General features: G+C 38.3%; 1 protein-coding gene across 1 annotated transcript in view; it reads left to right on the top strand.

The window, feature by feature from the left end:
• Positions 1 to 12,419, top strand: part of HGF (hepatocyte growth factor) — a 60,851-nt gene that overhangs the window by 18,918 nt on the left and 29,514 nt on the right. Inside the window, exons 5-7 of the mRNA XM_074869865.1 lie at positions 5,017 to 5,159; positions 6,849 to 6,969; positions 11,729 to 11,847. Coding sequence (XP_074725966.1) covers positions 5,017 to 5,159; positions 6,849 to 6,969; positions 11,729 to 11,847 — 383 coding nt within the window. The remainder of the gene's footprint in view (positions 1 to 5,016; positions 5,160 to 6,848; positions 6,970 to 11,728; positions 11,848 to 12,419) is intronic.

Below are 12,419 nucleotides of genomic sequence, written 5' to 3' on the forward strand. Positions count from 1 at the left end.
TTGCTAGCAAGGAACTGGGCTGTGCACTGCTTAGTCTTGTCCTGACCAAATCTATCCAGTGTGCAAGATGATATCTTGGAACAACATTAAAAAGCCAAGGATACTTGGGTTCTCTCCTCATGATGTGCTACAAAGCTGAGCCTCAGGCTTGGACTTGTCTGCTTATAATATAGATGGTAGTGTGTCTGATTTTCAGTGTGGGACCAGACCCATTCTTAATTGTGAACATAAGATAAATACCATCAGCTCCCACAGCGATGAACTCTTGAGACTCAACACCTTGAAATATACAATCTTCATCTTTTAGAAGAGAAAGAACTCTCAATAATTACAGCCTAAACAACAACAAGCATTTATCCTATAAAATATACATATGCCTTTATATAATTAAAGAAAGAAAACTGTCTGGATAGTATATATTAGCACTAAATTACATTTTAATATACAGCATACACAGTATTATCTAATACATTTGGACAGCCACTCTTCTATGATGAATTTTATGAGAATGACTTTTCTCCTGCCTTGTGCAATAAGTTTAATTTTTAAAAGGTCACTGGATAAATGAGGTGGCTGCATGCTAATTTTGTTTTTCAACATCAGAAAATATGATTTCATCATCAGAGACATGAGGGAGATGGGAAGAAGCAGACAGTAGTGGTGTGTTTGGAACTTATTAGTATGAAAGGCTTAGATTTTTAGGTCAGTTTTTCTCAACATCTGATTATCATGAAGTGCCATTGGAAAATAAATCCTTTTTTCATATTCAAGGGAGAAATGTACTTTACTGATTTTTCATTATCATTCTAGAAAGAATTGAATTAACTTCAGACTTTAAACTTGTACTTGGATTTAAAAAATATATTTTTATTTATCTGTATTCCAGTAGAACCTGGAGACTCCCCAGCTGAAGTCAGGGTTCCATTATTTTCATCTCCATCCTAGTACAGATTACAAGATCATCTTTTTTTTCTCTTAAGAGTTTTTTATGTAAATGGTTAAAGCCGATGCAAAAAGGGTTTAAAGAGAAATGGGCAAAGAGTAGATCAGTACTTCACAGACTTTTTGCTAATTTCCATGACTTTTGCTGTGGTTGAATCTGTTTTTACCATTATTCTTACTGGCTTCAGTTTTTAGCTTCTTTTTTTTTTTTTTTTTTTTTTTTTTCCTTCGCTAATATAGTTGAATTAAATCAGCGCACAAATCAGTTCTAGGAGAGGCTCTATCTTCCATTTCTGGATAGGTCTTTGCTGCATCTCCTCATCCTTTCCTCCCTCAAGAATGTTACTTCAGTACCTGTTGAAGCCATGTGTATATCTGACCCATCCTGATATTCATCTGACCCATTCTGCTATTCATCTGACCCATCTAATATTCATTTAGAGGTTTTTTTTAAAATGTTCTGACAGCATATCTGATGTAATTTTAAATGTCTTCTCCCTGTATTTTCTAATGTCCATAATTTCTGAGCAGAAAGATTTTCCAGCAGGAAAATTAAATAAAATATTCTAATATGCACTGACATACTGCATTAACACATACACAGGTTGCAATGTCCATCAGAAAAGTTTGCCCAGGGCTGTCTTTAACTAAGAAAAATTTGTGAGATTTACAATCATAGAATAGTTTGGGTTGGAAGGGACCTTAAAGGTCATCTAGTTCCAACCCCCCAGCTATAAGCAGGGACACTTTCCACAAGACCAGGTCGCTCAAAGCCCCGTCCAACCTGGCCTTGAACACTGCCAGGGAGTGGGCATCCACAGCCTCTCTGGACAACCTGTTCCAGTGTCTCACCACCCTCACAGTGAAGAATCTCTTCCTTATATCAAATATAAATCTACCCTCCTTCAGTTTAAAACTGTTACTACTCATCCTATCACTGCACTCCCTGATAAAGAGTCCCTCCCCAGCTTTTCTTAGGCCCCCTTTAAGTACTGGAAAGCCACTATAAGTAGTCTCTGGACCCTTCTCTTCTCTAGGATAAACAACCCCAACTCTTTCAGCCTGTCCTCATAGGGGAGGTGTTCCAGCCCCCTGATCATCTTTGTGGTCCTCCTCTGGACCCGCTTGAGCAGGTCCGTGTCCTTCTTATGTTGGGGGCCCCAGAGCTGGACACAGTGCTCCAGGTGGGATCTCACAAGAGCAGAGTGGAGGGGCAGAATCACCTCCCTTGACCTGCTGGCCACACTTCTCTTTATGTAGCCCAGGATGCAACTGGCCTTCTGGGCTGCAAAAGCACACTGATGGCTCATGTTCACTTTTCCATCCACTAATACCCCCAAGTCCTTCTCTGGAGGGCTGCTCTCAATCCACTCATCTCCGAGCCTGTATTTGCATGGGATTACCCTGACCTATGTGCCGGACTTCGCACTTGGCCTTCATGAGGTTTGCATGGGCCCACCTCTGTAGCCCGTCACAGTCCCTCTGGATGGCACATCCCTTCCCTCCAGTGTGTCAACCACACCACACAACTTGGGTGTCGTCAATGAACTTGCTGAGGGTGCACTCAATCCCACTGCCCATGTTGCCAACAAAGATGTTAAACGCCGGTCCCAATACTGAGCCCTGAAGAACGCCACTCATCATCGCTCTCCACTTGGACATTGAGCCATTGACCACGACTTTTTGAGTGTGACCGTCCAGACAACTCCTTTTCCACTGTGTGGTTCATCCATCAGATCCATGTCTCTCCAATTTAGGGACAAAGATGTCATGCAGGGCAGTGCCAAATGCTTTGCACAGTCCAGGTAGATGACATCAGTTGCTCTTCCCTTATCCACAAATGCTGTAACCCTATCGTAGAAGGCCACCAAATTTGTCAACCACAATTTGCCCTTAGTGAAGCCATGTTGGCTGTCACCAATCACCTCCTTATTTTCCATGTGGCCTAGCATAGTTTCCAGGAGGATCCACTCCATGATCTTGTCAGGCACAGAGGTGAGACTGACTGGCCCATAGTTCTCCAGGTCTTCCTTCTTTCCCTTTCTTTCCCTTTTTTAATATTACAAACTACAGAAGAAAATCAGAAGCAACAATTTTATAGGCAGCAGTAACAACATAAAAATTATTCTGTTCAAGCACTAAAAATAAGAAAAGCACTTCCACACTGCATTGACTAGAACTACAATGCAATTAACAGAGGTATTTTCCACTTCAGTTAGTCCAAAGATTTCATTAAGAGAAGTAAAACATGATTAAAATTTCACATGTCATAATTTGCTTTCTGTTTCTCTCTCTCTCTCTTTTTTAATATTTTAAATTTATTCATTTATAACTGAATTTGCCAAGGACAGCAGGAACCATACATTTTTCTTTTGTTTTTGTGTATAAATTAAATCAGTGTTTGTGTATAAAGACTGTCTTAAGTACTTAGTTTAGTTTCTTAAGCTACAAGAGTCTACAGTCTTGTAAAAGAAGCTAGATGAAATTTTATTCCTTTTTTTCCTCTAGAATATAGATACAATTGAAATCCCTTGCTGATTAAAAAAATAACCACACCAAAACAAAACAAAACCAGCCCCAACAGAAAAAAACCCAACAAACAAATACCCAAAATAAAGCTCAAAAATTAAATCAATTTGTTAAGTTGAATTCCAAGTTTTGTGTAATCCCCTATGTATTTTGCCCAACTTTTTAATTAAGAAAAAAAAATCTACATGGGATTGAGCATAACTCTGAATTTACTGTGCTTTTTAACTACAGAAATTTAGTTGCTGTTTAAGCATCACTGCAATGAAACTGGCAGTGAAGTGCCACTGGGTTTGTCTGCAATGTGCAGTCTGAATGTGATTGTGAGCTCTTGCAGTGGCATTGAACAGAATGAGCTCTGGGATTGGGCTCCTTACTATGGGGTTAGCTATTCCCTAGTTGGTAGGGAAAAAGTAAGTGGCATTACTTTTATATATATATATATATATATATATATGTCAGTGTGTATGTGGGAGTTTCTCTAGAGATAAGCACATAATTTTACACACAGCTAAGAACACAAATCCTTGACCCTGGAGAGTTTATATTTGATGGACTGAGTATAAGTGACAGAGTCTCATACCAAAAATGTGTTTTAGGCAAAAAAATATAGTATTAGCTCATGTTTCTATAAAATCACTAAAGAAAAACAAAGTCCTTAGCATTGGTCTGAGAACTAATCTAAGGGAAAAATCTTAAGGGGTATTGTTATTACAGCAACAGCAGAGAATATAGTGAAAGGGAGAACACAGTTTAAGTCATCTAGATCACTGTTAAATGGTATTATTTGTACAATAGCAATGATGAGTGGGTCTATAAGTAGCAGACCCTAAGGTGACAACAATAGGGCTTGTGGCAGAACATGAAGCAAGACAGTTGAAGCAGTATCGGGGAAATTTCTGATGCTGAAATGCAAAACACTCCATGGTTTTGGGCAGTGAAAGCCTCTCAGCATGGTGTGTCACACTGCTCAGTCACGCTCACACGTTCCTGATGCTCAGTTCTACCTCTCCCTGACCAGGGATGGGAAGAAGTTTTCTGCTTGTGGGCTTTATGTAGTAGGTGCACACTATACCCAGCTGGGCCTGCTATATGTGCACAACATGCACTGGAAAGGTGGGTCTGACATGGCTATGGATACAATGAATTTTTCCCATACTCATCCAATACATTTTTCCCCTTTGTCAAAGGGCCTTCCACCCTTGTGAAAGTAGTTACAAGCTGGTCTTGTCCAGCAGGGAGTGTGCTGCTGCCTCTGGCTCTGCAGCAGATAGCTGGCTCTGGGTGCCCGAGGGATGGGAGTAAAACTCACTAGAGCAAGCTATGGGCTAGACAAGTTTTCCCATATTTAGGCCATTGATTGAGTAATCCTGACTGAAGATGTGTATTTGTGTATGGACAGATATTTGGGTGTGTGCATTTGTGTAGGCAGGGTGGAGGGAGAAGGAAGCAGAAATGTGATTGTTTCTAATTGTTTGTAAAAAATAGTATGATTAACACCAAAGTTTGCATGCTCTTATACTGTAATGATTGTCATTTTAAAACTAGCTTTTTGCCTTCGAGCTATCGGGGTAAAGACCTGCGGGAAAACTACTGTCGAAACCCCCGAGGGGAAGAGGGAGGGCCATGGTGTTTCACCACCAGTCCAGAGACCCGCCATGAAGTCTGCGACATCCCCCTCTGTTCACAAGGTAACCCAGCACGGCTCGTGTGTAAACTTGCCTTTCTCTGTTGGCAGCAGGTACGCAGAACTTCTGATAGTTTCAGTGACACTTGTTCATGGACTTTGGAGAAAGAATAGGTGATTTCTCAGCAAGAGTAACTCAAGTAGCAATAAAAGCAGTTATTAGAGAAAGAGGAGATCTTGTTATGTTCCAGTACTCTGGAAAACTTGAACAAGCTTGCAGGCTCAGCAGCTTTTTTTTCAGGTCATGGAGGATCTGGAACAATGAAGTGATGCTTATTGCACAGATGTGACCCTTTTTTCACTTGTCTAGTCCATAGTGAATCCATTCACAATTTCAGTATTACTATGTGATAAAATCATCTAGTTCCCTTCCATGGTAAAATCTTCTTCTTTTTGATGAAAATATAGATACTGAATTACAGGATGAGAATTCAATCTAAGCATGCATTTTGGTTTTCAAACGAATAGTATAAATATGTAAAACCTTTTATAAATCCAAACCCTTTTGACTTTGAAATCACAGAATTCAAAAGACACTTCATGTGCACCATTACATTTGTTGACTTTTAAGTTCTGCTAACCTCCAAACTAAGCTCTTGTATCTTGCTAATCAGCCAATTCAGTTCCAGTTAATCAACCCATTTAAATCCTCAAGATAGGATGCTTTTAATTTTCCTACTAATGTGTCATGTGCAATAGCTATGAAGTGGTGGGGGAAGAAAAGGGAGAGGAAAGGAGAGAGGGAGGAAGAGAGGGAGGAAAAGAGTGATTTATAAGGAGCTTGAAAATCTATTAAAAGCTAACATTTAATGATCAGTTTAAGTGAGCTTCAAACGGGATAAGACCTGGAGCTCACTGCAGGATGAGGACTTTGGTAGCGGATGTTTTGACTGAAGAGTGAGATCTGTAATTGCATAAATTACTATTTACTAAGTGATCCTTCATTACAATTACTCTAATTAGAGGGCACTTCAGAAATGTGTCTATAGTTAATTATGGTAAATTTATTTTATATTTTAAGACTTCTCATTCTAAATTATGAAGCATATTTTGTTCAACAGTGATTTCAAATCCCTTTGGTAGCTTTTGTCCACTCTCCCTCTACCACCCACTTTCCCAAACCAGGGCTGAAAATGTATCATAGTTTAAGCTGCCAAAAAGAATTAGTATCTAAAAGAAATAGTATCATATGTAGCTGAAAGTGCTAGGAATTTAAAGAGACAGACTGTATGGCATGAAATTGTGATTCAGCCATTATTCTGGGCTTAATCTTGTGCTGTTATTATACTATGACTTAGAGTGACTTAGAAAAATATATGTTACTTAATTAGAAAATACCACCTCTCAAAAATACTCCTTGCTTAGATGTGTGTGTCTCTCTGTTACTAACTATAGGTAAGGTTAAAAATCTGCTAGGAACATGAATGCCTCTAGCAGCTCACACCTACCTGCCTTAAAACCTTAAGTGTCTTATAAAATGATACCAAATTTAAGCATCTGGATTAGATCTAAGAGCTGCATTTCTATTCCAAATCATTTCCCACACCAACCTAATAAAAGATACTTTTTTATACCTCTGTAGGTTGGTTTCAGTTTATGACAGCAGAGATATGATTTAATTTTTTTTTTTTTTTTGTTCTACAAGTCATCAACATAATAAACTACTAGTACCTTTTTTTTTTTTTTTTCCTAGTTGAATGCATGACCTGCAACGGAGAGAGTTACAGAGGGCCAATGGATCACACCGAGTCAGGCAAAGAGTGTCAGCGCTGGGATCTTCAGAGACCACACAAGCACAAATATCGTCCAGAGAGGTAACCTCTCCTCCCCCCAACAAAATCCATGTGGTTATAATCTGAAAATTACACACGTTCTGGAACAAGTTGGGCAAAATCAACGTTAGCTGAACTGAAATTTATAGAGTTCACCAGTTCTAGTTCCTTGGGCTTCTGACACATGGTGTGTGCAGGCTGGTTACCATCATGATGGAGATGCAGGATGCTATTTTGTGCCGTTGTGGCTACATGCCACGGCTGTGTAGTGCAGTGATGTACATGCACTGTATTAATTGATCAAAATTTTCTCCCTAGCTTCACTGACAATAAAAAATTAACCTCTGAATGTTTCTGTATATGTTGTGACGCAGCTTCAGTCAGCTTAAAATACCTTAAAGTAATCACAAAGTAAATAATGATTAAAAGTCAAAGTTTTGTTAGAGTTCTTAACACAATTAGTGAATACAAACTTGCAACATTGTCAAGTCAGAGTATGCTTCTTTTTTGAAATATTGAACAGCTTTAAAGCTGTAGATGGTCTTTTGTTGTAAACAGGTGCAAGTATCCAATTCATTTGACAAAAGCATTTGTCCACTACATGTTCTTTTTCAGCCTGGAAAAGGAGTTCATCATTCTGTTTAGCTTTTTATGCACATGGAATTATATGTAAGACTTCTTTTCTCTTTTTAATTTAGACATAGATACATAATGCCAAAAGATGAGTCAGAAATAACAAGGCAAATTGCATCCCCATTAGGATTTGTCCTAGAGGGTAAAATTCACCCTACTGCAAAGGGTCATCTATAATACACACTTTTGGAAGGATGATGTGTGGGGGTTTAGGCCACACAGGAGGACCTTTGTGTTTCTCTTAAACTGGACTAAAGTTTCATTTCAGTTTTACTCTGGATTTTGGATTAACTCAATTTATAAAATGGTTTGAATAAATTTAAACTGCCAGAGGAAGACTACAAGAATCAACAGACAGAATAATTGAGACCTTCCACTGAAAGTATCTTTATGTATGTTGAAGTGTTCTACTAAATAAAGCATCATTTTTATACTCAGAAATATTGGTACTGGTAGATTTTAGAAAGCCTGATTATTCAGTAAAACATTAGGGTCTGCAGGTTTGGAGTTTATGTGATGTAACCTCTTTTTCCTCTTGGCTCAGATGATCTGCTTCATGAATAATAGCAGGTTCTTCCATAGTTCTGCTACAATAAATATTTTGTAATAACAGACTGGGACTGAAGATAATCTGTTTCTGAGTTTTGCCATGCACTTGCTGAATTAGTCACAGAAAGAATTTTGCTCCTTGGGAGTGAATCATTTATAGAATTTATGTGTACAAACAGTAATAATTTTACTGTCAGGAGGATTTTTTTTGTTGTTGTTAATTTTGGATTGTTTACAAAATTACTTTTCAGGCTAACTGCAGTCTCACGAATAATCGCCTTCCTCCTTGAAAGATTTCCTCAAAAAATGTCTTCTTGAGAGTTTTCAGACTGTAATAAAAATGCTTTTTAAATCAAAACATGATCCATCCATATTGCGCTGATATATATGTACTTTCAGAAGAGTAACTGGGGTCCAGTACATTTCTAATACACTGATTTTTATTTACTTAATGGAATGGTCACTAAAAGTAGTGACAACTATACTTTGATTATACTAGCTTTGAAAATTTTTGTGGGCTTTGGTTTGTTTGTTTTTTTTTTTTTTTTTTAATAGTTATTTAAGTTAAAAATAAGAGAGGAGGTCTGGAACAAATGATCCATTAAAATACAGCAATCTCTAGAGAGGCTTATACTATATCATCTGGGGGTAATGTGAAGTACTTGGAAACCAGGAAGGACTGGCTGGGCAAATTTAAACTTATTTTCATTTATGGATTAATCAGTTGTAATGACAAAGAAAGAGAGGTAAAACTAATCTTTTCAGATGCTGCAGTCTCCCTGCTGTTGGACAATGCTTTCAGCTCTGGATGAATATATCTCTTTTCTTTTTTGTCACCTCAATGATTTGTTCCGTATTTATTCCTTTCAGAGGTCAGTTACTGAAAAGAATTGATAATACCTTTTCACTTAGATGTGATTGAAACTAGCAGTAGGAATCCCCCCAAACAGCTCCTGCATGACCCATTTTTAGCTATTAGTAGATGCAGAATTGCATTTGGAAGCTCCAGTTCTCTCATGTACTCCTTATGGACAGGATTATGCCTCAGTATGGAAGAGAGATCATTGAGGATAATGACTTAGATAGGCCTAGAGCAGCATAAGGAGGCAACAGTATTCTCCTCTTCTGCTTATATTTTCTGCTCAAAATCAAATATACGGTGAAAATGGGTACTTATTTCTTGGAGGAAAGTAGAGTTGTAGTATAAGTGTTGAATAACTGCAGATATCCTTTTATTAAAATACTCTGGTTTATATCTCTTGTATGAAAATGCACTTTATACAAAATCAAGTTTCCAGTCCTGCATATCTTTTAAAATGAAAAGGGAAAAGAAATACTGGTGAAGAGTTTAAGACACTAAGATTCAGTGTAGTTCAAGCAGAGCTAGAAAACAACATCTGTCTCTTCAAAGAGACTAAATGTTATCTCTTCATCTAACACTCTTCCCCCTACCCGAGAAACTGGAAAAAAGTATTGATTTTGACACCAAATGTGTATCTTAATGTTTCATTTCAGTTTCAGCAATGAAGTACAGCTACTGCAGTACCAGGGGGAAAAAAAAAAGAAATATGTAGGGCTCTGAAAGATCTTGGAAACCTCGGGCTCTTTGTTGGGTCTCAGCAAGATATCTGTGCCCAAGTGTTCTGGGGAAGGAGGAGTGTGCAGAGCAAAGGGATGAGCTCTCAGGGAATCCTCCATAGTCTCACTGTGAATTGTGTGGAACAGTTTGAAGCCCTGGTGTTTATCTCATCCCTACTATTTGTGTCTTAAAGGTGTTAGTTGGCCTTTTCTATAGGAACTGAGGAACTGTTGTTTGCTGGATATGAAGGAAGGCAGAAGCATGCCTGAATATTGTGGGAAGAACCAGTGACTGGGAAGGCTGTTGTTGCTCTAGAAAAGGGCACACAGATATAGTAGGTGGAAAGATATAGTTCATGAACACTACTCCATCCCACAAAGACACTCAAAGCTTGATCCTGAAAGAACTGTTATATCTCTACTTAAGTTTTAATTAGTAAACAACATATTTCTGTCATACTGTGGGGACATATCATATAATATTAGGAAAGACAGAGCATTCAGTGCTATGAAAGACACTTGCCTTCTAGAGAGTGGGTTCTTTATATCCCCAGTTGTTTTGAATGGTTTTTGGGAGCTATGACTGTAGATACCTTGGCATTCCTGGACTCACCTTGGTTCCTGGGTACTGCCATGAACTAACTCTCCATTGCTACATGACACAGAGCATGTGCTGCTGACATCAAAGCTTGTCACTGTACTTACTGGGTGGCCAAAGACACCTTGTTTTCTGCTATATTACTAGCCCATTAACTGTTTTCTTGTGAAATCCTTGAACACCATTTTTTCCTTTACAGTTTGTCTTCTGTGTAGCAGGAAACAAGGTACTCCTGCTAGATCTGAAACTACCACATTCTTGACTGCTCTTGCATTTTCAGTTTTGTGAGGTTTCTCCTTGGTGGTTTTGGTGGTTTGACGTGGTTGTTTTGTTTTGTTTTGTTTTTTAAATTCTACTTTAATGCTGTCCCTGTCCCTTGTATAGATGAAGGAATCTGATTTTTCCCAAGGAATGGGAGATCAAGTTGCAAATGCATGAGTCAAAATTAGGATGATTGTTTGACAGAGAAAGCATCCTAGCAAAAACACAGGCTTGTAAATCATACCTTCCTCTGCTTGTGAGAAACACATCTGCTTGCAGTTGTAAATGTGTTCAGGTTCCCAGGTAGTTAACTTTATTGTTCTGTTACATACTTTTCATGTTTCCCTCAGGGGCAAATCTATTTTTTGTTTCTTTTACAAACACATTTCAATAAAACTGGAAAACCAAGACAATTTGTATTCACAGGAGGAAAAAAAAGTATGCATTTATATCATTCCCTTTAAGTTTATAGATGTTAATATAGCACATTTATGCCGAAAGTACCTCTTTATCTTGAATATCTGTCTGATTGTTCAATGATGGCAGTAGGAACATGGAAACAATTAAATGGCACAACAGTTTCAAATCTTAATGAGATAAAGTGAGACGGAAGTTAATTCCTTATTTTTCTCCTTTTTTCCCTCAATGCTTGATATGAGGGTATGACCTAGAATAAGCTCTATTACAAAAATGGAGCTATCATTAGCAACATAGCTACTCAAAATAGCTTCCAGTTTGAACTCAGGGCTGTTGCACTGAAGAACCTGTTTTCTTAATAAGACCAGCATGCCAGGCAGTGTTTATATAATCCACACTTAATTGGGCTGTTTTAAAAAAATGAGTGGCTTTAGAGTCTGGTCATCAGTTGACAGACACAAGACCAAGAGTTTAGCAATTAGCAGAGTTACCCCATCCGGTATCCTGTGCATTAGCACAGCAGGGAATCCCCTCAGTGGAGGTCTGATTCTGCTGCATATTTGGAAAGACATTTTATGTTATTAACTTTCTAATAGTGTTAAAAGAGTATCTGCATCAATCTCAGGATCTCAGGATCAGACCCAAGGTTAATGGTAACTGGTTCTTGTTTGCCTCTGCTGAAGACTGTCCTTTAAGTACCTTGTGTATGCCTGTGCAGTGTTGCCAGGAAGACTTCCCTGACACGTTTCTTGTTGTGGTTTGCAGATATCCTGACAAGGGCTTTGATGATAATTACTGCCGCAATCCTGATGGCAAGCTGAGACCATGGTGCTACACTCTTGACCCTAACACCCCCTGGGAGTTCTGTGCAATTAAAATGTGTGGTGAGTTCAAGCAAAATTTATTACTTCCTTTTCCTTTCCAAAATCTGGACTCAGATAGTTCAAGCAGTATAGGAGCAGAGCTAGTTCATTCATTGTGCTTCACTGACTTTTAAAACATCACTTTCAAAGAGGATCTCCTATAAAGACATTATATTTAATCTGGACAAGAAATAAAAGAGTTGTGTGTTACTTAGCACGGGAATATCTTACATACAGGAAATTGAAATAAAATGTAGGAAAATCAAGAACTAAAAAGTGAGGCAACATCATCATGAAGATCTCATGTACAGTATTAGTTTGGCCATGCTGGGCATCTGCATTACAGTTTGGGAGTAGGTGCATGTACACTTTCCCTACTCAGTGCTCTCTCTGTCAATGACTGTTCATTGTTTTGTTTTCCTCTTGCACATTGTGCCATTCTAGGCCTCAGTTCCTGCATACTATTCAGCCTTGCACTGGAGACAGAATTATTAATTACCTTGTGGGTTTCTCTGTGATATTCAGCATTACAGTATCAAAGCACTCCACAGGCAATTAATTTCTTTTAATCTGTCAACTACAAGATGGTAGTT

Source organism: Strix uralensis, chromosome 5 (genome assembly GCF_047716275.1).
Source record: "Strix uralensis isolate ZFMK-TIS-50842 chromosome 5, bStrUra1, whole genome shotgun sequence".
Taxonomy (NCBI): Eukaryota; Metazoa; Chordata; class Aves; order Strigiformes; family Strigidae; genus Strix; species Strix uralensis.